At 36.6% G+C, this 27,292-nt stretch overlaps 1 protein-coding gene across 2 annotated transcripts in view; it reads right to left on the bottom strand.

The window, feature by feature from the left end:
- Positions 1-25,331, bottom strand: part of LOC127966800 (phospholipid phosphatase-related protein type 1) — a 53,125-nt gene extending 27,794 nt beyond the window's left edge. The window contains exons 1-2 of one of the 2 annotated variants that reach the window (XM_052568076.1): positions 25,194-25,331; positions 5,309-5,405 (exon numbers count right to left, since the gene is read on the bottom strand). In XM_052568076.1, coding sequence (XP_052424036.1) covers positions 5,309-5,368 — 60 coding nt within the window. In that variant the 5' untranslated portion in view covers positions 5,369-5,405; positions 25,194-25,331. Of the gene's footprint in view, positions 1-5,308; positions 5,406-17,874; positions 18,118-25,193 lie in introns of those variants that run through there. The other variant, XM_052568075.1, reaches the window with a different exon arrangement.
- Between the last annotated feature and the right edge of the window lie 1,961 nt (positions 25,332-27,292).

The raw sequence follows: 27,292 nt of genomic DNA, 5'->3' as shown, positions 1-27,292 counted from the left end.
AGCAGATCCAGAGGCAAAGCAAAAGAAACACACACTCACACACATCCATTTAGAGGGAAGCACTGAGGAATAAAGGATTCGCCTTGTAAAGGGAACCTGTTTTTAAGTGTGTTTTATCTCTGTTTGCATGAAAAGTCCCAACTGAAGTCGAACTGAGAAACAACTAGCATAGATATATATTTTACTTCTCTCTTACACCATTTGGCAAGTGGTCTGGCACTTTGCTGCCAACGTGTAATCCCTCTATTGTATGCGGCCACGAAAGGAAAGAAGCACCGGCACTAAATGAGGAAGTTAAATGTCATTCAAGTGAACACTCAGTAGGCAACTACAAAAACAGGCACAATTAAGGCTGTAGAAAGTACACTTCTATTTTAGAATGTTGCATGACCTGTATAAAGTCATAGTTTTTGCTATTTTTGGACCAAAATTTATTTTCGATGCTTCAAAAAATTCTAACTGACCCTCTGATGTCACATGGACTACTTTGGTGATGGTTTTATTACCTTTCTGGTCCTTTTATTACCTTTCGTTTGGAACGACATGAGGGTGAGTTATTAATGATATAATTTTGATTATTGGGTCAACTAACCCTTTAACTGAAGAAAGTTCTGGCACATCTAACTATTAATTGCATCAATGCATTGGCAGAGGGAGTCAATGGGGCAGTAGTCATTTGAGAGATAAAGCTAGGTAAATCTGGGTATCATCAGCATAGCTGTGATTGACAATTTGGTTCTTTCTCGTTATTTGACTTAGTGGAAGCATATACAGACTAAACAAGAGCGGTGCAAGAATTGACCCTTGTGGGACTCCGCATGTCATGGACTTCCACTTAGACTTATGCTCTCCTAGACTCACATAATAGCCTCTCCCTTCTAAGTATGACCTGAACCATTTGAGTACCATCCCAGAAAGCCAGACCCAGTTTTCCAGTCTCTCTAGTAGTATGTTATGATCGACAGTGTCAAACACAGCACTGAGATCTAGCTATTCCAGTACCGATATTTTGCCAGAGTCACAATTTAAGCGAATATCATTTATTATATTAATGAGTGCTGTCTCTGTGCTGTGATGCGGTTGAAAACCAGATTGAAAATTGTCCAGGTATCCATTTAAGTTTAAGTATTTGTTCAGCTGATTAAAAACGACCTTTTCGATAATTTTGCCTATGAAAGGAATATTAGATATTGGTCTAAAATTGCTCAAAATGGTGTAATCAAGATTGCTCTTTTTCAGGAGGGGCTTAACAACTGCAGTTTTTAAGGAGTTTGGAAATGTCCCAGAAAGAAGTGAGGTGTTCACCACTTCTAAAAGATCTGCTTCTAAGCAGTTAAGCACACTTTTGAAAAAAGATGTGGGAAATGTGTCAAGATAGCAGGTTGACGATTTTAGGTAATGCACTATTTCTTCAAAAAATTTGGTATCAATTGCTTCCAAAGTAGACATATCTTTTTTATATTGTGGCAGAATCTGTCTGACTTCTGCATTACTTGAGGATGTGCTAATCACCTTCTTGATATTGATGATATTTTCAGAAAATAAGGAAGCAAACTCATTGCATTTGCTGTCTGAGAGCATTTCACTGGGAATCTGACTTGGGGGGTTTGTCAGTCTCTCAACAGTGGCAAAAAGAGTACGAGTGTTATTTAAGTTACGGTTTAGTTCAAGTTTTGTCTTCCTCCACATCCGCTCAGCTTTTCTGCGTTGTCTTTTCATAGTCTGAACTGCTGTTGATCTTCTCCAAACTGATTTTCTGTCTGTTTTCTTACTGACTATTATTGGAGCAATATCATCAATAACATTCTTAACTTTTGAGTTGAAGGAATCAAGGAGAATATCAACAGAGTCTGCAGAAATGCTTGGTGTTAAAGATATAGTCTCCATAAATAGTACACTTGTGTTCTCGTTAATGCATCTCCTCCTGACAGAGACTGATCTAGATACAGTTGTAGCAGAGATCAATATATCAAAGAAAATACAGAAGTGATCAGATAATGCTACGTCCTTAATAACAATGGATGAAATGTTTAGACCCCTACTGATGATTAGATCCAGAGTGTGTCCACCTTTGTGTTTGGGTCAAAGCACATACTGAATCAGGTAAAAAGTGTTTAGAAACGTTATCATTTCTTTTGTTGTTTTGTTTTCTGCATTATCTATGTGAATATTAAAATCCCCTGCAATAGCAAAACAGTCAAACTCTGAGTAAATCATTGATAACCTCTTCTGTGACCTCTTCAACAAAGGCTGGAGAGTATTTTGGAGGCCTGTAAATAATAATAAACAGAATGCGTGGAGTACCTTTCAGCACAATCCCTAGATATTCAAAAGACAAGTACTGACCAAATGACACTAGCTTGCATTGATAGACGTCTTTAAATAGAGCAGCTACACCTCCACCTCCCCTAACAGTCCAGCAAACACTCATGAGAGGGGCTGCTTCATTGAGGACTGTTTGTTGCACTGCAACTGTCTTCGAGCCATGTTTCGTTTAGAAACATAAAATCCAGATTGTTTGTGGTTATAAGGTCATTGATTAGAAATGATTTTTTTTAAGTGAGCGAATGTTTAAAAATGCTAACTTGATGGAGTTATTGGTGTCTTTACATCGATCTTAGTTTGATGCATAATAGGCCGCAGATTAGATGAGTTTGCCCTTCGGCTTGAGAAGGCCTTAGACTTTCTATCAAGTGATAAAACTGAAATAGAGAAAGCTACAGGGCACACTGGGTTCCCGCTTGTACTGTAAGCATTTGTGAATGTTGCTGCTATTATAGCGGGGACCCGACACATATCACTGAGAGCTGCTATCAGTTGTTTTTGGTTCACCTTCAGCAGATAGAGGGTTTTGGCCCTGGCTTTGTGGCAGATGTCGGAGAGCTCTCACGGGAGCAGGCCCCACAGGCTTTGGTGGTTGGGGGGCCCGCCGTTTTTTTGTTGATATCTGAGGGCTTGCAGCAAATGAGTGAGAGAGTTTAGTCCCAGCTTTCACCAATTCCTCCATTTTCTGTGAAAAGCACAAGTGGAGATGCTGGAGAGAGGGATAATGTGTCTGGTGAGATGGGCTGTGTCTCAGGTGTTTCCGGTGGCTGTGATATGTTGTCCTGGCTTCCCTGGCTGTTTTCCAGAAAGTAGTCTTTGGGTGCTAAATCTTGTAGCCATTTTGATATATGACAGTCTGTCTGTGAGGAGCTCTGTGGGCAGGGCTCAGCCGAGATAGTGTCCGTCCCCAGTGCTTGTTTTGGCTGCATGGTGTTATCAGTGTCCTTGTGGGATATGTCAACCACATGATGACTCGGACCCGGTGTGTGTATGCTGAATGGATTGACACACTCTGCTGAAGGATGACAGAGGGAGAAGTAGATATTGTCCTTAAAGGAACACTCCAACTTTTTGGGACTTTAGCTTATTCACAGTATCCCCCAGAGTTAGATAAGTCCATACATACCTTTTTCATTTCTGTGCGTTCTGTAAGTGTTATTTGACCCACCCACCGCTAGCCTATCTTAGCACAAAGACTGGATGTAAATTAGGGCTGCACGATATTGGGAAAAAATTACATTGCGATATTAAATTTTTCTGTGATCTATATTGCGATATGAAATCTAATCAAAAAAATTTTCTTACAAACAAAAATGGGGTTGGCACACTTCCATTCTCATTTTAAATGATTTAAACATCGACATCATTCTGTCAATTGATTAATATGCGCGAGGGAGAGAAAGCAAGACAGCGCTCGTGTTGTTTGAAGACGGTGAGCATGCGGCCTCTCTCTCTCGCGCTCTCTCTATATCTCTCTCGCGTGCTCTGTATACCACTCTCTCTCTATGACACAACGTGCAGCCCTAATGTAAATGGATAATGGTAGTATAGTAATCCCAATAAGTAACAAAATAATGCAAACATTTTCCTATTTACATAGTGTGATCTGTATAGTCACAGCATGTACAAATAACAAGGCTATATGAGACAGAGACCATTTTTATCGTATAAATACTGGGAACTATATTCTCACTAGGCGTAGGAGCACAGCTAACGTTACTTGGGCGGAGTGGCTACTTTGGCAGAGTTTTGACATCACAGTTCAGTATGGTTTCGATTCAGCAGAGGAAAAAACTAAACATATTTATTTATTTATTTATTATTATTAAACTGTTGTTTACTGAACAAATTGTTTCTTGATTTCAAAGATTTCAAATCTGTTATTGAAATAAATTTAGCTAGAACATAATTTTTTATAGGGATACAAATCTACCAAAGAGTATGCTCTAAACTATAGGGAGGTTACCATAAACAACAAAGCCCAAACTAAAATGTTATTAATATTTATTTTTAAATATAATAATCAACGCTCAACTTAATGTTAATGTTTTTAAATTAACTTCTAAATTATAATATTTCTATTTGTTTTTGAGGGACGATCGCACTCCATGCTGCTGTTTGAACATTAAAGAACACCGAAACGGCTTTTATTGTCTGAATTTCCAGAAAAAATTGACATAATTTGAATGATGAGAATTTGCTTCCTACCAAAAGTAACGACATTTTGAACTGGAAACTCGTGCGTTGGTTAAAACAATGCTGTATTTGTTGGGTACACATGCGCACCGAACTTTAAGACCCGTTCTGAAAAACTTTGCTCCAAATACATGAACCGTTACACTAAATGGCACTGTTCACGCTCAGTGGAGAAAGAGGCATCTTTCTGACAAGCATTCAGTATTTCCAGAGCCAGATGAGAAACTCTCTCCAGGTATTACAGAGTTAGTTGTGCTCAGAACTCGTGGAGTAATCTGAGGGTCAAGCATCATAATCAAAGATCTAGTGGTAATAGTTCACTGTGCAACACTTGCAGGGCTAGAAACTAGATCTTTGACCACGGAACTACAACTCCATCACATGGTTTATGATCCCATGCTAGCACATATTTCTGCTGAAGTAGAAAGCTGCATGTCCTGAATACTCCTCTGCAGTATCAGCAGCTCACAGCCCTAGATGTCTGGCTTCCAATGTTCTCGGGTTCAGGCAAATGGCACAGCGGTTCATCTCACAAACCCAACAGTCCTGTCTGAGAGATATGCAGAACTCAACTTGCCGAGGGAGACGAGAGCTTTGAAGTGCCTACACACAGTTCCCAGTGATTAAACAGGATTTGACCAAAAATATAATTAAATTCTTGGCCATTTTCAGAAAGAAAAGATGTCTTAAAGCCGTATCAGTGAGTAAGGCACAGCACGATAACTGGTGAACGGAAATGAAATAAATGCAGCAAGGTAATTGTGTTTTGGCTAAAAAATAAACTTACCTCCACAAATATGAAGCATGGGATGATGGAGTAACTTCGGTGTGTATTATCTGAAGCCATTTTGCATTGATGCAGTAAAAGTTCCACAGTTGGCAATCTATGAGAGCAAGTAGAAGTAGGTCAAATTAATAGCGCATTCAACAACAATTACAAATTTACTACAATTCTATAAAATGTAGAGACAGTAAAAACAAGAGAATGAATGTGGAAAAACAAGAAGTAGTTACTTTTGTAAAGTGACGTATTTTGTGTCAGATTTTCCGTTTCAAAATTCAAACATTTCCGTTCAAATACAATTTTTTTTTAAACTTTTATTCAGCAAGGACACACTGAATTGTTGAGAAAATAAACGTAAAGATATTTATAATGTTACAAAAGATTTTAGACTATATATATTCATCAATTTTTTATCAGCACTGATAATAACCTGAAATGTTTCTTGAGCAACAAATCAGCATATTACATTTCTGAAGGATCATGTGACCCTGAAGATTGGAGTAATGATGCTGAAAATACAGCTTAATAAACAGGAATAAATTACATTTTACAATATATTCACATAGAAAACACTTATTTTAAATTTAAATCATTAAATAAATGCAGCTGTAGTTTGATAAAGAGACTAAATAAATATTCCATCTTGAATGGCACCATGTACAGAAGTTGTGTCCTTTATGTTGTGGGAAAGGAACAAGCTAACTTACTGAATACATAAATACATACACAGGAGACTTGAAAATGCTAAATCTGGGTTTCATGTCTACAAAATTCTGCTGAGTTCAGTTAAATATCCTAAAATGATTTCTGAAATACCTAAGCAGAATCCTATAACTACAACAAATAGGAGCTCACAACAAATTCCCCAGAGGATCTGAAAATGAGATTCATTGTATAAATTTGCTGTCTCCTAGGGCGGCAATTAAGCAGAAGTGTGTACATTTTTTGATGTTAAAATATTTTATCCCACCCCAGTTTTAGAAGCAGAAACTACTCAGTAAGACATATCCGGATGATTCCTCAGAAAAGTGTAAATACTGTGGCTTTGTGGCCCAATCAAAACTAACCTGGATGACACAATAAATGGGTCTAGCTTTGGGGATGATTTTTTGACTTACCACTAGGGAATTTTGGGGGGGAACTTGTTTGAAATCATTTTTTTATTTTGACAGTTTCATTTGGTGAAACTTGTGGTACAGAAATTAACAGTCCTATCAAACTTGAGTTAAACTTCCCTCTCATTTGAAATTACAGGAGCTAGTTGGTGGGGCAAGTTGTTGTGGCTATGATTCGGAAGAACTGCTCATAATTGTTCCTAACTTTTTCTTCCGCGAATGTACTGGAACCAGCATTTGTTTTCCATGATGACTGTGTATTTGAGCATCTATCTATCTATGCTTTCTAAAGCAAATACACATCACACACATTCAGAGAGTGAATTCATGACATGAATTGCATCATTATTTAGTTTATTGCAAAACTCCAGTACATGAGACTAAGAAAAAAAAGTTAGAGGCAGCTGTTCAGTCTGCCACATCTTTCCTTAATTGCCGTGTGTGACAGACCTCGACAAAAAAGCAGTTTTAAGTCAATTCATGCAGTGTGAATAATGGCCCAAAAAGTATTTGGACAGTTAAGCCACTTTAAAAAATTAATTAATATATCAAAATATCATTGAAAACACCAAGAAGTGGCACCTGATGAGACTTCTGTTTTGATATGGGTCTTAGTTAATATATTGGTACATTTTGGGATCTTGACTAGTTTGGTTTTCATAGCAATTCTAAAAGGTACATTGACTAACATGGTGTATGCTTTACAATAAAAACATTTTCACCCAGGAATTGCAAGGAAATTCTAGCCTGACTACGTCAGACTTCGTACTTCCACTCAATTTCAATTATCTTCTGTAATCAGTCTGAGATAGTGACCTATCTCCCTGTTTTTCTCCGGCCTATCAAAGAACAGAGGGCTGGCTGAGAGCCATGACGTAGTAGATGCTAAGCGGCGAATGTAAGATCGTAGTTTAGGTTAGGGAAATCCACGAAGCAAAGTGTAGTAGCAGAGTTTGGTTTGGTAATTGTATTTAACCATTTAGAGCCCATAAATTTGTTAAAATAATCAAATATAGTGAAAATTCGCTCTTTTTCACTGCTGATTGTATTTCAATGGCATAAAATCACTTATTTAAAAATGCAGACAAATAATGTTTCCATGGCCATGTAGCACAGCAATGTCACACGAGCGTGTAACTGTGATAGAGACCATAGTCCAAAATCTACCGGTTGACCAATTTCTACCAGTTAATCATATCTACTAGTATATCACCGATGCCTAGCCCTCGTCATATAGCAGTACCGTCTTCCTCCATCTGCTGTTCTTGGAAATAATGAAGTCCTCATCACTCCTTTAGCTGCTGCATCTGTGCATTACTAAACATCTTTTCATTTGGACCCTGTCAGCCTAGACAATGATTCATGAGACTATTACCTCAAGTAAACTGACGCTGCTGTAGGTCCAACACTTGGTCATTGCTTTACATCTTAGCAGGTCTAGACATTCAGTAATGCTGATACACAGTAGTTTATATCCCTTCCTTCCTACTAGTATCGCTTATTCACAGTGTGTCCCTTGACGCACGTTGTTAAATTGTTAACAGCTTTCAGAGCACCTGAGAACTCTTTCCTGAAGTTGCTAAACTGAGAATAGGAGTGAAAAAAAAAAGAATAATAATTTTGATAATACAAACAGCCGTTTCTGAAAAACCCACACATCCCACCTGGCTTGAATTTACATTTACATCAACATCCTAAACTTTAATGAAACAAAAAGCTTATCTACTATGTGGGAAATACAATCTTTTGTTAGTTTCACATGCAGTTTAACTTTTAAAAGAATTGTTTTCTCCAGTTTGCATTTTCTGTGACGAAATAAGAGTTTTTATTTGTTAAGAGTTTTGACCATTGTTACAGTTGTGACACTCACAGTGATTATGTTTCAAAAACAATAGTAATTACCAGTATACTGAATCTTTTCTTCATAAAATTGAAGGCCTGTTTCGAACGTGACAAAAAAAAGGACATTATGATGGGAAACTCCAACTGGTGAATGAGATATGATGTAATCTGACAGCACTGCATTTAAACCTCCACCAACGCCATCTTTCATCGTGTCGCTTGCCTCTGTCTGCCGTTGTGCGCTCACGTGTTTTGGAGGGGGTGTGTCTTTGGAGAGTGATTATGCATGAAGCCTCTCTGAAATCACCTACCCTACCTTTAAACTGGCATGTACAAGACTACTGTTTGCGTATGCACAATACTTCCAAGTAAGACTACCGTTTTATTAAAGAAATGCATGAATAGAATACAAAAAAGATCGCATTAAAGAGCAATAAAAATGGTTGAGATTGTATAATTTAAATACATCATTAACTAGGAGGTAAAGGCAAATTAAACAATAATAATGTTACGGTCCAATGCTAAAAATCACCTTGCTAACATAATGTTTACACATATGGTAAGGTAAGGCTAAAAAACAGACTGTTCGAAATACTAATGTTTATTGTCAAGTTCAACAAAATTTGTTTAATTTGCCCATTGACAATAATGCAGGTGAAAATGTTTTATGCTATCAACTGCAACTGGATGTGACGAAACAAGGACTATGAAAACTGTTTGCAAATTCATATGAATGTCATGCATATGTTTTTGTATGATCTGCTCATGGATGTTTTACCTACAATTATTTTCGTACTAGTGAGATCGTTAAAATTAATTGAAACTGCATGCTCAAGCACTACTTACATACAGAACCACTTCACTTTCATCAATTTTAGGCTGCAATCTACCTAAACCTAAATTAATGAGAATGAATATTTTTTGTGTAGCTATAAAAACCCTCATCTTATTGCTTTTCAATAAAAATTGTATTGCTAAAAGCGAAAAACACCTTCACCTTAGGGCTGTACAATGGAACTTCATCCTCTCTATCGCCATATCTGGTTGGGACATTAAATTGCAAGTTACTTGCAGAGTAAGTCCATGGTTTCCTGTGAACATTTTAGAGCAGATCCTTCATTCTACAGAAAGACCCAGTGACAGCGAGAAGAAAGTCCTACAAAGCCTTCATCCAAACAACATGTCATCTGAGCAAGTAAGTAGAATATCCCCATTTTGACTGGAGCATGGTACTACACGACTACTTTTTACAATACTTGGGTTTTGAGAGAAGAAACAAGGCTGTCAAAGAGGACATAAAACATCTAAGGCATATGAATATCAAAGCAGAACAGCATCCCAAGGATTTATATGACTCAGGACAGCAAATGTTCTGCAAGTTCAAGTTAACTGGACTCAAACGGAGATCTGTAATGGCCACTTAAAATCAAAAACTGACCTTTAGGAGAGCTAGATGCTAAGAGTTTCTCTTCAGAGAGTACAAGCACACAGTCAGAAGTAACATGCAAGTCTGACATTACTCTCAAAAAAAGAACAAGTTAAGCCCATGAAACACAAAGTCGACTTCCAAGAACTAGTGACAACAAAAGCCAGCCGTGTTTTTGCCTCGCATCGGCTGCGCCTGAACCGAAAATCTGCACTTGAACAACCAGCACGTGTTCTGCGCCTGCACGAGAACATTTACTGTCTGTATCAGCAGGTATCAATAGTCTATATTTGTCATTTAAAAGGAGAAACCAAAACAAGGATATATGAGATATATGCAGATATATAAAATGTAATCAAAAGCAGCACTTTACATATGTTGACTTGGATGTATATCTGAGCTGGAGAACAGCTCTACATCATCAATTTACAAAAACCCCAATACTCACTGGAATGATTTCATGACTAGCACTGAAGTTTTTGAACAGGCAGAGCTTACTAGCATCAAGGCCATGCTGTTCAAGATGCAGCTGCAATGGGCAAAACCACGTCTTCAAGATGGAGAATTATCAGCTACCCAAGAACACTGCTGCAAGCTGCACTCACCCTTGGCCATCACGACCAAAGAAGAGGTTTAAGGACTTTACAGCAAGACCTATGGACAGATTATGGTTAGGGTCTAATTTAGCCTCTGATTGCGAATCCTGGAGACACTGTTCACCAGGATGTCTATTGCTTCAAGATAGCATGCAGGGCTGGTCTCGAAGACTAAAGGAAACGGAAGAATAATATGACATTGCAGCATATAAAACCAATACAAAATGAAAACAGAACGCTTATGTATGTTTGTGATTTCCCTTTTTTTTTGTGAAGGAATATCCTTGAATACCAAATGGAATGAGACACTAGCTATGTTTCCATTCAAAGATTCGAATTAAATTTATTTATTATATTGCATAAAATATTTGTGAATAAAGCACCGTTTCCATCCAACAACTCCGGGACAACAAAAGCGTCACTCCCTTCTAAACTGGCACTAAATATCCCTAAAAAAACTAGAAACCACTAAATGCAACACTACCAAATTTTGTTATAAGTTTGATTGCAACATAAAGGCTAATCATGGCTGTTAATAGCATTCACCGTCTGTTTGAACACTGTTCGGTTCATTTTTGGCCAGATAGAAACTGCACACAGACTGTATGTTCATCTACATACAGTGTCTGTAAATCCTATCGCTGACAGCAGGTGGCGCTTATAGAACAGCTGAATTACAACTGTTTCCCGTAACCTCCATGGACAAAGCATTACTGTGATTAAGAACACTTCCTTTACGTATTACATGGAGCGAAGATGAAAACAAAATGTCATCGTATCGCACCTGAAAAGAGTCAGAAACTTCAAAGGTATATTCATATAATTAATTCATTCATATATTGATTTGAATAATTCCCTTGGCACTCTTTTAAACCCTCCCAGCTTTTCCACCCTGTTTTCACTCAAAATGATGATACTGTTACTTAAAAATGTGCTTTATGCTGCACATTATTTAAAAAGTATTTATTTATCGTGAGTTGTTAAAATTGCGGAAATTCTAATATGGTTTTAATGATAATTAAAAGATGAAACGGTAATACTGTGGCGAATTTGTATCATGATTTATCATAAAACAAGTATTTGTTACATCACTAAATTTGAGTGGGGGAATCTTTGAAATGACTGAAGTTGCTAAAAAAATATAATAAATGTGACATCAACTTAAAAGATGAAAACTAATCAGCATCACATCTTGCATAGAAATGAAACACACAGAGACACAAGCAATCTAAACTTAGATCAAATGTGTTATAAACACTTTAGGAAAGTCTTCAACCTTATTACACAAAGCCTTAGTTTGGATCCTATGAGGAAAGTGTTTTTGAAGGAATTATGATTTGCACTTGCCTGTGAAGCAAACATTGCAATCATGCTAGGGAATTGTGGGTGTTTTTAGGGCATTTCTAGGTTGTTGCTTGTTGCTATCGCTTGGGGGTTTTCCTTCACTAAGAGATTTTATGCTTTATCATCCATAATACTAAATGCTGAGTATTATTATTTGAACCTCTCGCCTTGACAATCCATGCAGAATTGTTTGCACCAAAGCAGTCATTAATTGTCTGAGATTTTCCAAAACCCCCAAGAATGAGTAATATTAATAGTAAAGCTTGCCTTAGCAAACAACACCAATTATTCTTAGAATATTCTTGCTCTCTATTGATTAAGCACTTAAAGTAGATATAACAGTTTGGTTTATTCTATCCTTTGGGGAAAACGAAACAGAGAAGCCACACAAATAGCAAAACAGTAAGCATTAATACTGTATATGACATAAATCCAAATTGTACATGACAAAAGTATCCTGTTTGCATGACATATGCATAAATGTGTGGGAAATACTCAGGTCGGGTTATTCACTGTTGAGGTTTGAGGAGAGATAAAGCCCTCTGGCTGTGTCCATCCCAGCCAGGACAGCATCTCTCCTGCTGGCGAATCTGAGCCTGAGATCCAAGCACTGCCCCGAGGGAACGGTTGTGACATATCTCCAGCACAACATCTCTCTAACTGCCATCAGTGTAATGTGATACCAGTCAGAAGCCACTAATGGACTGGGGGTTCATGAGGCCCAGCTCAGAGAAATGATGAAGGACCAACTGGTGCAAACAGACTCTGTTGCTTAACCTACAAAGCCGCCTTCCGGTCTACGGCTGGACTGGAACGCTCTTCATAGACACAAACTCTTTATAGGAACTCAAACAGTATTCCTCACGCAAAGCATCCTTTAGACACTATTGATTACAATAGTTGCTAAGCTAATCAGATCGATACTCTAAGCTTAAAGTCATTGTAAAATGGAAACTCCGATTATATTCTAAATGCATCGTATTGTATGATTCGTCTATGCACATTTCGTTTTCTAGTCAAGTTTACTCAAAATGTCATCACTCAACATCCAATTAGAATGACAGACTTCTCTCTGGTGGTGTATACCAGACTTCTCCAAACATTTATTCCGTGTAAACCCTGCTACTTTCTTACAATCAAATGCAAGCTCAGATATAGATCTACCAATTAACAATCAATTCACATAACCCACTCCACATTGTTTCTTTTCCGATAATCTGTTTCACTCGGATGCACGTTTATGTACTTTATCTGAAAAAAATATATAGTTAAAGAACATTTCTCTGGCTCAGTTGCCATCATTGATGTTTGTCATGTGATGTTTCCTCCCAGACCAGTTAAGCACAAGCTCCACCCACAGCCAATTTCATTGGTTAACTTAATCAAGCAGTCATGGCTGTCAAAAACAGATTAGAAATTAGAAAAATGGTCGGATCTGATCACAGCAAACAGTAATGCTACCTATAGCATCATGCGCTGCTGATGCTATGCTACGGTTATGGTTATGGTTACATATTAGTCTTTCCGTTAGTTTTAAAAAGCACCTTCATTTCCTGAGCTCTGAGATGCAAATGAACACAGTGTAAACCACCAAAATAAAAACTAGATGGTTTAACGTTTTAAAAATTAAGACATGAACACATGTATATTAGTCATTTTAAGTGATTTTCAAGTTACTATAATTTGTATTATTTTTATACAGTGGTCAATTTTTTTTTTTTGCAGTAAAACGGTGTTACTGCTATACATACCTTCATTTGTTTAATATATCCATTTAGAAATTATCACAATAAAATATGTAGTATTAATATGTAATAGACTTGTTGTGATAGACGGTGCTGACGGTGATACCGGTGTTAAGCCGCAACACTGGTTATGTCACTAGCCCACCGACCCCCACTGTTGTGGTTGTTGTTGTTTTTTATAGTAATAAAAATAATTTTATCATTTAGTGTTTTGCCGAACGACAGTCGCATCACAGATTGGATTTCATTTCTCCAGTGAGGAGAGTGAGTCGAGCTTACTGAGAAGAAAAGAGTGAGGTGAGACAGACAAGACAACGGCAGATGATTTAGTTTCGAAACAAAATGCAAAAGTGCCTGTTTGGTAATATTTGGGATTTTGAAAAGACTGTTGATTTTGCCATATATCTAAGGTGACTTTTTTCTTTGTTTTACTTTGTTTCTTGTTTAATTGGTTCCACATTGTTGGCTGATTTTTAGTTTATTTAAACTTTGTGTCATTTATTTATTTTACTTGACATCGAGGTGTACGCCGTGCCTTCAAGCTTTCCTACTCATTTTGCTAATAAACGTTCTACGTTTCTTAGTTATTTGGTTATATATATTATATGTTTACTTAGCCTATATCCAGTTGTGTATACCTATTTAAACTTTATGTAAGTTTTTTGTTATTTCATATTAGGCATAGTCTGCCCTACCCTATAGCATGGTGCATTTCATTTGTTGTGTTAATAAAAGTTTTCTGTTTTATATATGCTAAACTGTTTGACATTGTCTTTTGTGGTTGCATTCAATCAATTGACGCCAAACTGCTACTAATTCAATGCAAATGGCGATTTTAAGCTATTTAAAAGCGAAGGAAAGCGAGGAAAAGAGGAAAAATTCAAACAAACTAAAAACTAACAATTGCTTTATGACGAACTGCCGCTATAAAGTGAAAGTAAAATGCACACACCGCTTTTAAAAGCTATTTAGTTTTACAAGCTACTTAAAAGCGAAGGAAAGTGAGGAAAAGAGCGAAAGCCCCCATCCCCACGGTGATACCAGTATTATTACTGGTGTTGAAACACATCGATTAACTGGGGAGAACATTTCCTCACCGCCACAAAAACAATGGAAATGTAACCTATGACGAGACACAAGATTAGCATGAATAGTCAGAAATTAATAGTATGCTAGACATGAAAAACAGTCTGAGGTGCATTTTGAATCTTTTTTTTTTACTTGTTATTCTTTATTGAAATGAAAATCATTTCTGCTAAACGGAGTACAAATTATCATATGCAGTAAAATACAACATTATATACAAGCACTGTAAATGGTTTTGCCACATACTAAACTGACTGGCTTCTCTCATGAATTGACATCAGTTTCTTTAGACTTTAGAACTGAACAGGTGCATCTCAATAAATTAGAATGTTGTGAAAAAGTTCATTCATTTTTAATAATTTAACTCAAATTGTGAAACGTGTGTATTAAATAACAATTCAATTCACAGAGAATGAAGCAGTTTAAGTCTTTGGTTCTTTTAATTGTGATGATTTTGGCTCACATTTAACAAAAACCCACTGATTCTCAACAAATTAGAATATGATGACATGCCAATCAGCTAATTTTAACTAGTTTTAACATGTATACGGAACAGCACTTTGACATATATTAACTGTGACACCGAATTACGCTTTTTATCTGTGTGATGGGTTAAGTATTCATCTAACCCGTTTTAAATATGTCAGCACAGAGATGAGAAAATGAAGCGCAGTCAAGCAGAGCTCAGTTTAAATGTGTTCTCTGGAACGAACGCATAAATCCAAAGCGTCTCGCGTGGCTAATTCTCGCTTCAAAGCCTTCAAGAGCTACACACTCTATCCTCTTTCCAATTCACCAGCAATTAACAGTCAGGGAAAATCAGCAGTGCCCTGCAAAAAGTTGTTCTAAGGGGAAACCATGATTTTCCTTTGCATTTCAACTGCTGGGTAATTAAAACCTTGACTGAGGCGTTTCCGATTATCTGCCTTGGAGAATTGACCAAAGCTTTAACTTTCAGAAGAATGAAAGGGGTCACAGCGGATCTCAGTATTATTCATCTTCCTGTCTCTCAGGTCAGCATTTCAGCTGACTTCACACCTGATGGATATCTGACCTGGCACACTTCATAGCATTTTCGATTAAATGGTGCTTTTACAACTAAACAATCAACTACTTGTCTACAGGCCTATATCATTCTGTTCAAACACTGCCAGGACACTTTCCAAAAGAAAATCGACAAATAAACCCTTGGCCAACACAATGACTTGTTAATTTGTGCTCAAACATTTTACTTGTCTTAGATTTTTTGCAGGATAGGATACTGAGGTTAATATACAATAAATCACGGCAGCGGCTCACATCTGCTGCACTGTATAGTAACTTCTACCTTCAGATTTTCAGGAAAGAGCTTTATACAGTTCCAAATGATCTTTTTATTGACTGAACGAGTTTGCAGTACCTTTTCTCAAGAATCACAATGTTTTCTGCCTTTTTGTGCTGTTTTGCAGTGTTTATTCAACTGTATGTATATATATATATATATATATATATATATATTTATATATATATATATATATATATATATATATATATATATATATATAATTATATGTAATTACAGTATATATTTTCTATACATTACCAATTTCTTTTATTTTATTCAGTAAGGGCGCATTTAACTGACCAAATGAGATGAAATACATTTATATTGTTGCAAACGATTTAGATATATTTTTAAATCCATTATTTAAAAAAAAAAAGAGAAAGAGAGAAATAAGCAAATTGGCATATTAAAATGATTTCTGAAGATCATGTGACACTGAAGACTGAAGTAATGATGCTGGAAATTCAGCTTTGGTTACAGGAATCAATTACATTTGAAATATATTAAAGAAATGAAAAGAAAAGAAAAGAAAAGAAAAGAAAAAAATCCTACTGACCCCAGACTTCTGAGTGGTCTATAAGTGGTCTATCTGTGTATCATTAATGAATTTTCAATTTTTCAAGGCGTGGAAATCACAGTTTTCCCCTTCAATTTCCCCAATGACTAAGGAAAACCTAAATCAAGGCTAAAACTTGCTAATATTACCATCTTCTTAGGTATTAATAGTCTCTACATTATCACAGAAAAGTGTATTTTTTTTTTCAAAACTTCCATGAATAACCCAATAGCAGGAATCAGTCCGACTGTGAGATTACCATCCGTCTATCAGCCATGTGTTCACTTCTCATGAACAGATGTTACTAAATGAATCCCTTCGTAGGCTTTTCCTTGTCCCAGACAAGCTATGTTCGTCAACATCGTGTTGGTCCAGAAACAACAGTCCTGTCAACCAATCAGATTTTAAGGGTTAGGGCTTGCAACAGAGCTTCAACAGCATTATTATCAAGCTGTTATTCCTCCATGACTTCAGAGCAGCTAATAGTTAGAGCTACAGCTGGGTTAGTCAGACAGCAATGGCAAAAGATATTGATGCTGATCCAGGAACATGTCCTACTTGGCCAAAAATCAAAGACAATGGTTGACTTACTTCTTGCTCCAAAAAGCATACAGGGGGGGAATAAATGCATATTTAGTCTGAGCATAAGCTATAAGACTGAGTGATTTCAGGTCAAGCATGACTAAAATATACAAACAAAACACCTCTTATCATTTTAAATGAATATATTGTGAAGCTCCAGACCCTTAATTTGTGTAACCACAACAACCAGAGACCATGCTTTACACATGCAATGCAATATGTGGCCCAATAACTTAAGGGGATCCCACATTGTGTGACCAGTCCATGTCTTCACAATATACTCCAGTCCGGCTTTGGTGCAGAAAGATCCCAAATGATCTTCAAAAAACGGCAGGATACAGTCAATTAAATGAATAACTAAATTCTGCTTTTCTATCCAACATATGTATCTGCATTTTTCAGTGAACTGAGCCCAAAGGCTATGTGGACCCATCTGTGTGTCCAGCATCACTGGCACTGCATTTGACATTCGGTCAAATCAGATAAATGTCAAATCATCACACACGATTCGCTTCGTATTTGCACGTTAAAACGCATCGTATAATTTATTTATTTCGCTGGCGCACAAAATATTCGCAACTTCCCTATCGGTGCATTTTATGCCTTTTAAATTGTAATTTTCCATCTCTGATTCATCATGCCATGAGGACAGCTGTCAATCATCACCGAGATGCTCCATCAGGACTGTAGGATGAGAAGATCACTTGTTTCCATCATGTAGCTTTCACTGGGTGTCCCAAGTTGTGCATGATTTACTATTACTGACTATTAGCACATTTTTATACGCAATTATTTCTGAGATCCAGATAACAAGCGTGTTAAGAAATGTCCTCGTTTCCTTGCCAGCGAATGTAAAATGGAAACAAAATATCACCGGACGCACGAGACAATGGCAGGTTGCAACTACCACATGCTTCATCATTTCACCCCTCCGACCTCCTCTAACAACTTACCGTGCGATGGATGTATATTATTCCCGAATTAATCCATCAGTGTTCACTGGGAATAGATTGGGAAAACCGGTATTCCATTATCTGTGTTTTCTGTAGCGTTTCTGCGTAGCTGGGCTCGCTGTTTGATTGGAGATCTGTGATTAGAGGCGATCGTGAATGCTCAAGGAGTTCACACACATACACACACTCACACAAACGCACGCACTCAAACACACACACACACACACACAGACGCTGGGATGAGTGGGAGGCGGGGCCGGGAACACGAATTTACCCATTCCTACTATGGCGAAGGAGTCGCTCATGAATATTTATGACGCACGCGACACGGGTCCAGTAGGGGTATCAGGGAAATTCAGGGTGAGAATACGTGCAAGAAGTTGGAATTGGAGCCATTTCATCGATTAGTTCGGACGGATTCAGTGAACGGGTTAAAAAAATCGATTCTGAGTCATTTCTGTAAAGTGTTAAGTTGCGGTCATATTTTCCTTTCAGCGAATTTTCATCGGTGAAATCCATTAATTTCAATATCCTTTACGAAAATTAACCATGATTTTACTGTAAATGAATAAAAAAAAAAAAAAAAAACTTTATGTTATCATAGTTCATCACAAATTAACTATGGTTTTACTATACTAACCATAGTTAAACCATGGTATTTGCAGTAAAACTTTTTGTTTTGAAACTTACTTCTTTGAGAAATAGAAATGTCTGCTATGAATTTTTTTCTGTCTGGGAAATTTCTAGCCAAAATTGTAATAACACAGCCCTGCTGAAAAATAAATAAATAAATAACAATATAATCCCTCACAAAATGTGTAATGTTTTACTGGTTATAATGGGAATTGTGTTTGTTTTAATTGTAACTTTAATTTTGGTCTCTACTGGTAATTGGAAAAGTTGATGGTTTGTAATGTGTGTAATACTACTCTAGTGGAAACCATTAAAATTTTTGTAATGGTTTATTTATTTTTATTTTATTTTTTTTTCATTTAATTTTTCAGCAGGGAACTACATACATAGTCAGATGTTGTGGTTTTTATTGTTCAAACACTATTAACAACATTCTGTTAGATAAATGCCATTAATAGGCTATATAAATATTAAAGCTGCGGTAGGGAACTTTTGATGCTCTAGCGGTTAATAAACAGAACTGCTTGCGTCTTGCGGAAGAACATCGTAGCCGGAACTACTTTTCTCTGTTTATGTCTATGAAGAATCACAAAGGTACTGGGTTACTCCGCCGCAGTATCCCCGAAGCAATCTAAAATAGTCCGAATATAAACACTTATTATAGGTGCACCCTAGTGAGTCAGGACAAGCTAAAAACACGCTTTGGAAAATGGATTCATGGTGTACTCGCTTATTATATATTTTTTTCTACAATTTGAACTCAAACAAAGTTACGGACCTCAGCTCTGATTGGTTATTTTTTACCAGGAGCGATGGAGTTTCTGCAAATGGCAATAGGGGCACTGGGAGTAGCCAGAGGAGCTTGATTTTTTCACAGATTATCTGTCTCATATTGTACTGTCAAGACATAATGACAGGTTTAATAAATATGTACAGCACCTTTAATAGTGTTATTATTCATAATGAATGCCCATTTAGGTAAAAATGTCAATACCATTATCACCAGAGAAGGCATTGTTTGAAGTTAAATGTTCATTATACACATTAACTTTAATAGGCTAGGTAAATTCACCAGTATTATTAATGTGAGGTTCATAATTATTTAATTATGCTACATATCCAACATCATTCCCATCTCGCTTGAGAACTCAATTTCTAAATAAGTCCAAGTCAACTTCGTAAATGGTTTAGACCGAATTATCCTTTAAAATGAATCGGTTCAAAAGAACAATTCGCCTGTGAATTGGACAATGGACATAATTCAAGCGTGAACGGAAAGACAAACAAGCAGGACCCCTATGGTTCCAAACAGAAGCATACTGTGATTTGACTGGTCCCCCAGTTCAGTGACTACGTTTGCGTCTGCTCTTGTATTATTCATTAGAAAGGGGATTGTGAGAGCATCGTGCGCGTTTACGAGGTAGACTGGTAGACTCATGTGAACTGCTTTCACCTGAACGTCCACCTGAACGCATGTTTACGTATACACATAAGTAAAGCAAGAACAAGTCCTGTTAACGCCTACCCAACAGAATTCCGTTTCACTGGGCAGCTGCTATTAGATGATCATTTGTCATGGCAGGCGCTACACACGCATCTGTTTGCGCTGAGGATGTGCTGTCAGGCGTTTAATGTATGCAGTTTGGACAAAGAGACTGGAGGAATGCAGAGAGCGCATGTTGCTTTGTGGTGTGTGTGTGTGTGTGTGTGTGTTCCCCCTCAGGCCAGCAGCTCTCAATGCCTCTGAGAGGGGAAGACCCTCCTTTGTGTCTAATCATTAACTATCGAGCCAAATCCTCTTCCCATCAACCCATTTCTCTTTCATTATTAACACTTGTACAGAAAATAATGTTTGCTGCATTATCTCATCTGATATATTGTGTAGGCTATATCTGAAACAACTAATTTATGCAATCAAATATAATCAGGCTATAGGATAAGATGGACCCCATTTTTATAATTATTTTTTGTTTCATTTTTTATTTTCTTTCTCTGGACATTTTGGCACAAATGCGTCAGCCCATTTGATGAATAGCCACACATTTTATTTTATTTTTTTCATTTTGTCATTTCATCTGAATATCAACATTTGTGAAATTTAGTCTGTTAAAACTTAAAACTGCATTCAATTGCTGAGATAGTGGTGCTAATATGAAATATCTTCAATTAAAATACGGACAGTTACATATGAATTCATACGCCTATAAACAGTATACAGTCATACAGTATAATTTGACCTTTCAGAATCTCCTTTACTGGGATTCTGCTTTGATTGTCATTAGCTACTCAATTATTCAACTATCAAAAATGTTTTTTAATTATTATATATATATATATATATATATATATATATATATATATATATATATATATATATATATATATATATATATATATAATTATTGTTATTATTATTATTATGATGATGATGATGATTATTATTATTATTATTATTATTATTATTATTATTTATTTTTATTTATTTTTGGGAGGAGGCGAACTAATAATGAACAAATCATCCAGGCTAGTTCTGTGAAATAGACCCAGTGATTCACTGAAAAGATGTGACTCACAAGAATGATTTGTTCATGAATCATACATCTCCCATTAAATCTCATAAACACGGATTGGATCAGTGCATGTATCATGCATTCTGTATCAACCATATTAAGATTGAGTAATGTGTAGAACTGGCAACTGTAGAGGTTGTTTGTCCTGATGTTCATTACCTATTTTAATGTGTATGCATGACATTATGGAAGTAAGTGTAGGATTATTATATAAGCCTGTTGTGTTTGCAGCATGTGAATGCATCTGGACCTGAAAATGGCTTATGTTATTTGTCTGTAAAACCACAATTAAGAACAATCATCAGCCCTAAAGTCTCCCATTAAATGTCTGCCTACATCATTACAGATCCTCCCAGAGCAGACAGTTGGCAACACAGATTGTGGGTTTGCGTACTGTTCTGGAGTGTGGTGATCATCAGATCATAACACTTTTCTAGACTGCATGCATCAGCTTTTGCACTGCAAGAAATATCAATATTGCTTTCTCCAGAGAAACAGTGGTCTTTTCTGAATCATGAGAGAAATATGCACAGATCAAATGCAATTTACTAACTGCTCTAAACAAATATGTGGGTGGATTGTTTAAGTAATGGAAAAGGAGATGGATTTTTTTCATTGGAGAAAGTGTTATTATGGATATGGACTAGTTTAAAGTTAAATGTGATGGATTTGTTTTTAACAAACATGAAGTGATGAAAGGCTACATTTATCGAAATCTGAAGAAGAAACAAACTCATCTACATCTTGGATGGCCTGAGGTTGAATAAAGTGCACCACTGGTAACACATTACAAAAGCTTCACCAACGAGTGAATGAGAAAGTTCAGTTGTCTCACAGAGTATGTTTAAATATACAGCTGATTTTAAGAAAAGCGCAGGAGATACACTTATTTTAAGACTGTTGTGAAGTGGAAAGGTAAATGTTATAATGTAACATTTTCTGACATGCTCTGGAAAAGATGTTCAAATATTGACATTACAGACTGAAAAATACTGAGGGTGGAACAAGAATGCAATTCTTGTTTTTCAATGAATGCAATTCATTGCTAAAAAATATTCTAAATTAATTTATTATTCATTCAAATTCATTGTTACGGCTATTTCACGACCACTTTGAAAGTTCTGTACGGCTGCCACTAGGGGAAAAAATACAAAAATGGTGCACGGATATTGGAGACAGTTGAAATGCAACAATAAAGTTGCATTTAAAATTAATCTAGTAACCTTGTACCAATGAGCCTAACAAAAAATAAATATAATTAACTCTAAAGGGAGATGCGTTGGTGAAAAACGACATTGACGACATTGTTGTTGTTAGAGTATAAATAATATCTGTGAAATTCTAAAGCTCAAAGTTCAACGAACAACCCGTTTGGACTACATCCCTCTAGTTCCTGCAGTAATGATGTCACTTAAACAGTTTTTTGACTAACCTCCGCCCACATGAATTCACAAAAAAGGGGGCATGGTCTTTTTGTGATCCCACAGAGAAGGAGGAAGAGTTGCGTTTGTAGAGTGTGTTTGTCGCCATGTCGTCGAAACGCTGTTATTTTCATCTCGGAGTCCAATCATCTTTGTTTGGGCTTCCAAGGGACGCTGTACTTGGAGATTAATGGTTACAATTTATGTTTAACTCGGTTCCCAAAAATTTAAATCCACATGTAAAACTATGTGCAGCACATTTTGCTGAGGACAGCTTCCTCCATCTCAATCAGTTTAATGCCGGATTCGAACAAAGATTATTCTTGAAAGATGGAGCAGTTCCCTCTTTGTCTGGAGAAGGTGTTGTTTATGGACCACAACTGGTAAGTGTATTTTATTATTTAAGTTGGTGCGTTTAACGGTTTCTGTAACTTATTACACAAGGGGCAGCGCTGTTTAGCTTTGTTAACTAGATGTTAGGGCTATGCAAAAAATCTAATGCGATTTTCATGCGCATCTCGTCAGTAAAGGCGTTCTGTGATTAGAAGTACATCTCCAGCACGTGCGTTCAGATCAGCATTGCCAGGTTTTCAAAACAAATCCTATCCATTGGTTCTCAAAACTAGTCCAAAAGTAGCCCAATCGTGTTCCCAGGAGGGCACCCTGTGCTCAGCTGCTCTCGAATCACAACACAGGAACCGCTGGCACAATCAGAACTCGTTACGTATTTCTGAAGGAGGGACTTTATAGAAAAAGGAAGTCATCAGCCCGTTTTTATGACAGTGAAAAAAGCGGTGTACAGATTAATTGTGTGAAAAATACTGTGTCTTTTTACTTGCGAAACATGAACACATGTTATATTACACACTGTAAACACAATCAATGCTTAAAAAAAAACACAAAAAACGTGACCTTTAATTTAAATAGGCATGATGCAGTGCTTTTTAAATGCATGGTGGCTAAGTAAAATGGATTGCTGGTGGTTAGTGAATAAGACAGATGAATGTTCTGAGGTTTCTGCACTCAAATACAGAACAGAAAAACCTTGAAAGCAGAAGGTTTTCCACTGCGGGCCAAAATATGCATAACATTTAGGGTATGTTTGCTGACACCAGGGTTCTCATTTATAAAACTCTCCTTAGATTTCATCCTAAAATTTTACGTAGGCATAAAAAGCTAGATTTTACGTACGCCCAAAAGTTTTCAGATTTCTAAAACCATGCGCACGCCAAAACCAGTGTCCGCCATGATATCGCAGTAAGTACGCATCATCGATCATTGTTCTCGCTAAAACGATTCTCATAACGTGTGGTCTGTAGTTTAGTTTAAAGATTAATTATTGTGCACCTATAGCACTCCTCGCTTTAATAAAAATAACGTCACAGGAAAATTGTTTATTGTTAATGGAATTATACAATTGTGTTGTTTGTAAAAGTATGCAATTTTAGTGTTAATCTCTTTTAATGCGAGTGGAATGTTTAATGTAAATGTGTATATCGACATGACAACAGAGTTTAAAGTCGTTGTTTACTTCATTAATTCTCTCACTCTATGAAAAACGGTTCGTACGTATGGTTTATAATGTCCGTACATATTTACACAAAGTTTATTTTAAATAAATCGCGATATGTCCGTAAAAAATGCGTACGCAATTTCTTTGCCCATTTTGTGCAAACACAATGTTTATAAATGAGACCCCTGTTGAAAACAAGTTATATTAAGAGGAAGAAGAAGGACACAAGTATTATTTTTGCACTACATATATAAAAATGTCCAGGTTTTTTACAAAGCCCGTGTAATTGTTAATAGATTAGGATTTTCATGCTCTTTAACCCATAAAAACCCCTTCAGAGAACTCAAAAGCTCAAAATAACAGGAGAACGGAGAATCTTAAGGCGTAATTGTAAGCCATTCAAAAGCTTCGTACACAATTACAGCAGCTGATGTTGATTCTTAAGGTTTTAATGGTTGTTTAACCTTGAAAAAAACCTACAGTACTTGACAAAGGCAGCATTTCTTGTGATCTCTATGCATAGACCCTAACTGATATTTGTATGTAGTAAAACAACATCAGCGGCCCTTGCACCGAGGGGTTGCCATGGTGATGTAAGAGGCAGGAACATAGGTATCTTAGGACGGCACTAAATCAATGTGTAGACAGTTTGGCTGAGCCAATATTTTGTAAATGAGACTCCAGGGAGAGCAACCCACCCTGACAAAGGGAATTGTGTCCAGGATACTCCATGCTTCACACTCAGCTCTACATTTACCCTATGCAACTGCTTTTACTCTCACTATATGTCAGTAAATTCACTAAAGAGTGCTTTTAATTTATTTGTGTTTAATATAAAGAGTTTAATATTGTATTTATGTGTGCAATCATGCAATCCACCAAGCATAAACATTCACAACTGCAGAAAAAAAACCTTCCAGTGCAGTATAATCTCGTTTAGATATCCTCATTATTCATATATACTCAATCATTCATTCACATATATTCAAATATGACATTAGATGTAATGACATTACATCTTGTGTGTCTTTAAAATGATTCATATGAAAATGACAACCACAAACAAAATCCTATTGTTATAGTGAGAATGTTTTTTTTTTTTTACAGAAAAGCCTTACTTTTATTTTCTACAGAATGAATTAATGAAGGCATGTATGAATTAATAAATGAATATTTACTTACTAATTTGCAGAGCAATTCTGTTTGCTTTCACCAGTGGACCAAAACTGCACACTTCAAATTTAAATTATATAGTTAAAAAAAAAAAAAAAAAAAAAAACTGGCAGATATTGACTAATTTATCCTGGATAGCCACAGACCGCAATGTTTCACTGACGGAATGAAAAATGTCTTCAGATTCTCTATCTTAGGCAGGGGAGCTTGTTGACATTTGTGTTTGCGTGAGAAAATAAGACCCATGGAAAAAACTGACCTCTCCTGTGATGGGTTTGCTCAGTGATCCCTGCTGGACTTCCTGTCTCTGCTTCAGCGGGACTGTGAGAAACCAGGAGAAACACAAATCTAGACCATGAAGATCCAAAGATTTCTGAAATTAACATTACTGTGACATCTATTATTCCAGTTCTCTTTATCATACTGCATAAGCTGCAGACCTCAGGGAAATATCATTTGCAACTCTTATTACAGGGGATGTGTCAACGTTTTTTTTTTTTTTTCTTATTAGCCTATACTCTGTTTTGTAAAATTGCATGTCTAGTTCAATTACGTTAAACACCTCTAATAGGACTGTCAGTTAATTAAAATATTTAATCATGATTAATCTCAGTGTATTTATTTTTTATGTCATTGGTTCTTATGTGTTTGCATCATGTTCATAAACAGAAAAGAAGGTACGGCTACTATTTCACCTGTGTGGGTTGTATAGTGTTGTATAGAATTTTAACTTAAAGGAACAGTTCACCCAAAAATAAAACATTACTGAAAACGTACTTATCTATTTTAAGAAATGTAGCATTGCATCACATTCTCACCAATGGATTCACTGCAGTGAATGGGTGCTGTCAGAATGAGAGTCCAATGGATTTATAATAATTATTAGTAGTAGTAGTAGTAGTAGTAGTAGTAGTAGTAGTAGCAGCAGTAGTATTATTACAAGCATAGACAGTAAAAAAGATGGATGTCATCTCTCTGTTTCCTTCTGTTTAAAATAATTAATTTGGAGGCTGAGTCTGCAGGCTAGCGATTCATTTGGAGACAGAGTATGCACGCCTAACCTGATTTTACCAAGTGAGACATGTTCCTGGGACAACATTGTTGTTGACCCTGGAACAACATTGTGATTAACCAATCACATTTGAAGAACCAGTTTATAGATTTTGTGAAGTTTATGCTTAAAATCAGTGTTTGGTGCTTGTACATCAGTGTCATTCATCTATCATTTCCTCTGATTTTAGGGATTACTCATGGTTAAGGTTAGGTTTAGGTGTAGGGATATGGTTAAGAATATATTTTTGGAGTAAAATGTTGTTCCAGGGTCAACAAAATATGTTGACCTAGGAACACATCGGACTTGGTAAAATCAGGACGTGCGAGTATGCACAGTAGCAATTCAATTGGAGCCTGAGTCTGCACATCAGGGATTCATTGGTAGCCTGAGTCTGCGGAGTAGTGATTCATTTCGAGCACGAATCTGCACTGTAGTGATTCATTTGGAGCCCAAGTCTGCAGAGTAGCGATTCATTTAGAGAAAGAGTCTGCACAGTAGCGATTCATTTGGAGTTGGAGTCTGCCCAGTAGCGATTCATTTAGAGCACTGGTGTCAAACTCAATTCCTGGAGGGCCACAGGTCTGCACAGTTTAGCTCCAACTCTAATCAAACACACCTGATCCAGCTAATCAAACTCTTCAGGATTACTAGAAACTTCCATGCAGGTGTGAGTTGGAGCTGGTTGGAGCTAAACTCTGCAGAGCTGTGGCCCTCCAGGAATTGAGTTTTAGACCACTGATTTAAAGAAAGAGTCTGCGCAGTAGCAATTCATTTGGAGACCGTGTCTGCACAGTAGTGATTCATTTGGAGCCTGAGTCTGTGCAGTAGTGATTCATATAGAGTAGTGATTCTGCTCAAGCGCCCTCTGCTGTCTAGTATGAATGAAACCGATTACATGTAATCAGTCTGCCCTTTTGGGGGGATTATGACGGGAAAAAAATACATATTTCTATTAAAATAGCAAACTATATTTGCTAATGAATGATTTGAGTTTTAGCATTTTGAGTTTGAGTAAAACAAACTTTTAATAAACTTTTTTTGTTTCAGATTTTTT

This window comes from Carassius gibelio, chromosome B10, assembly GCF_023724105.1.
Source record: "Carassius gibelio isolate Cgi1373 ecotype wild population from Czech Republic chromosome B10, carGib1.2-hapl.c, whole genome shotgun sequence".
Taxonomy (NCBI): Eukaryota; Metazoa; Chordata; class Actinopteri; order Cypriniformes; family Cyprinidae; genus Carassius; species Carassius gibelio.
Note: the sequence above shows the minus strand (reverse complement) of the source record. Positions and strands in the feature narration are given on the sequence as shown.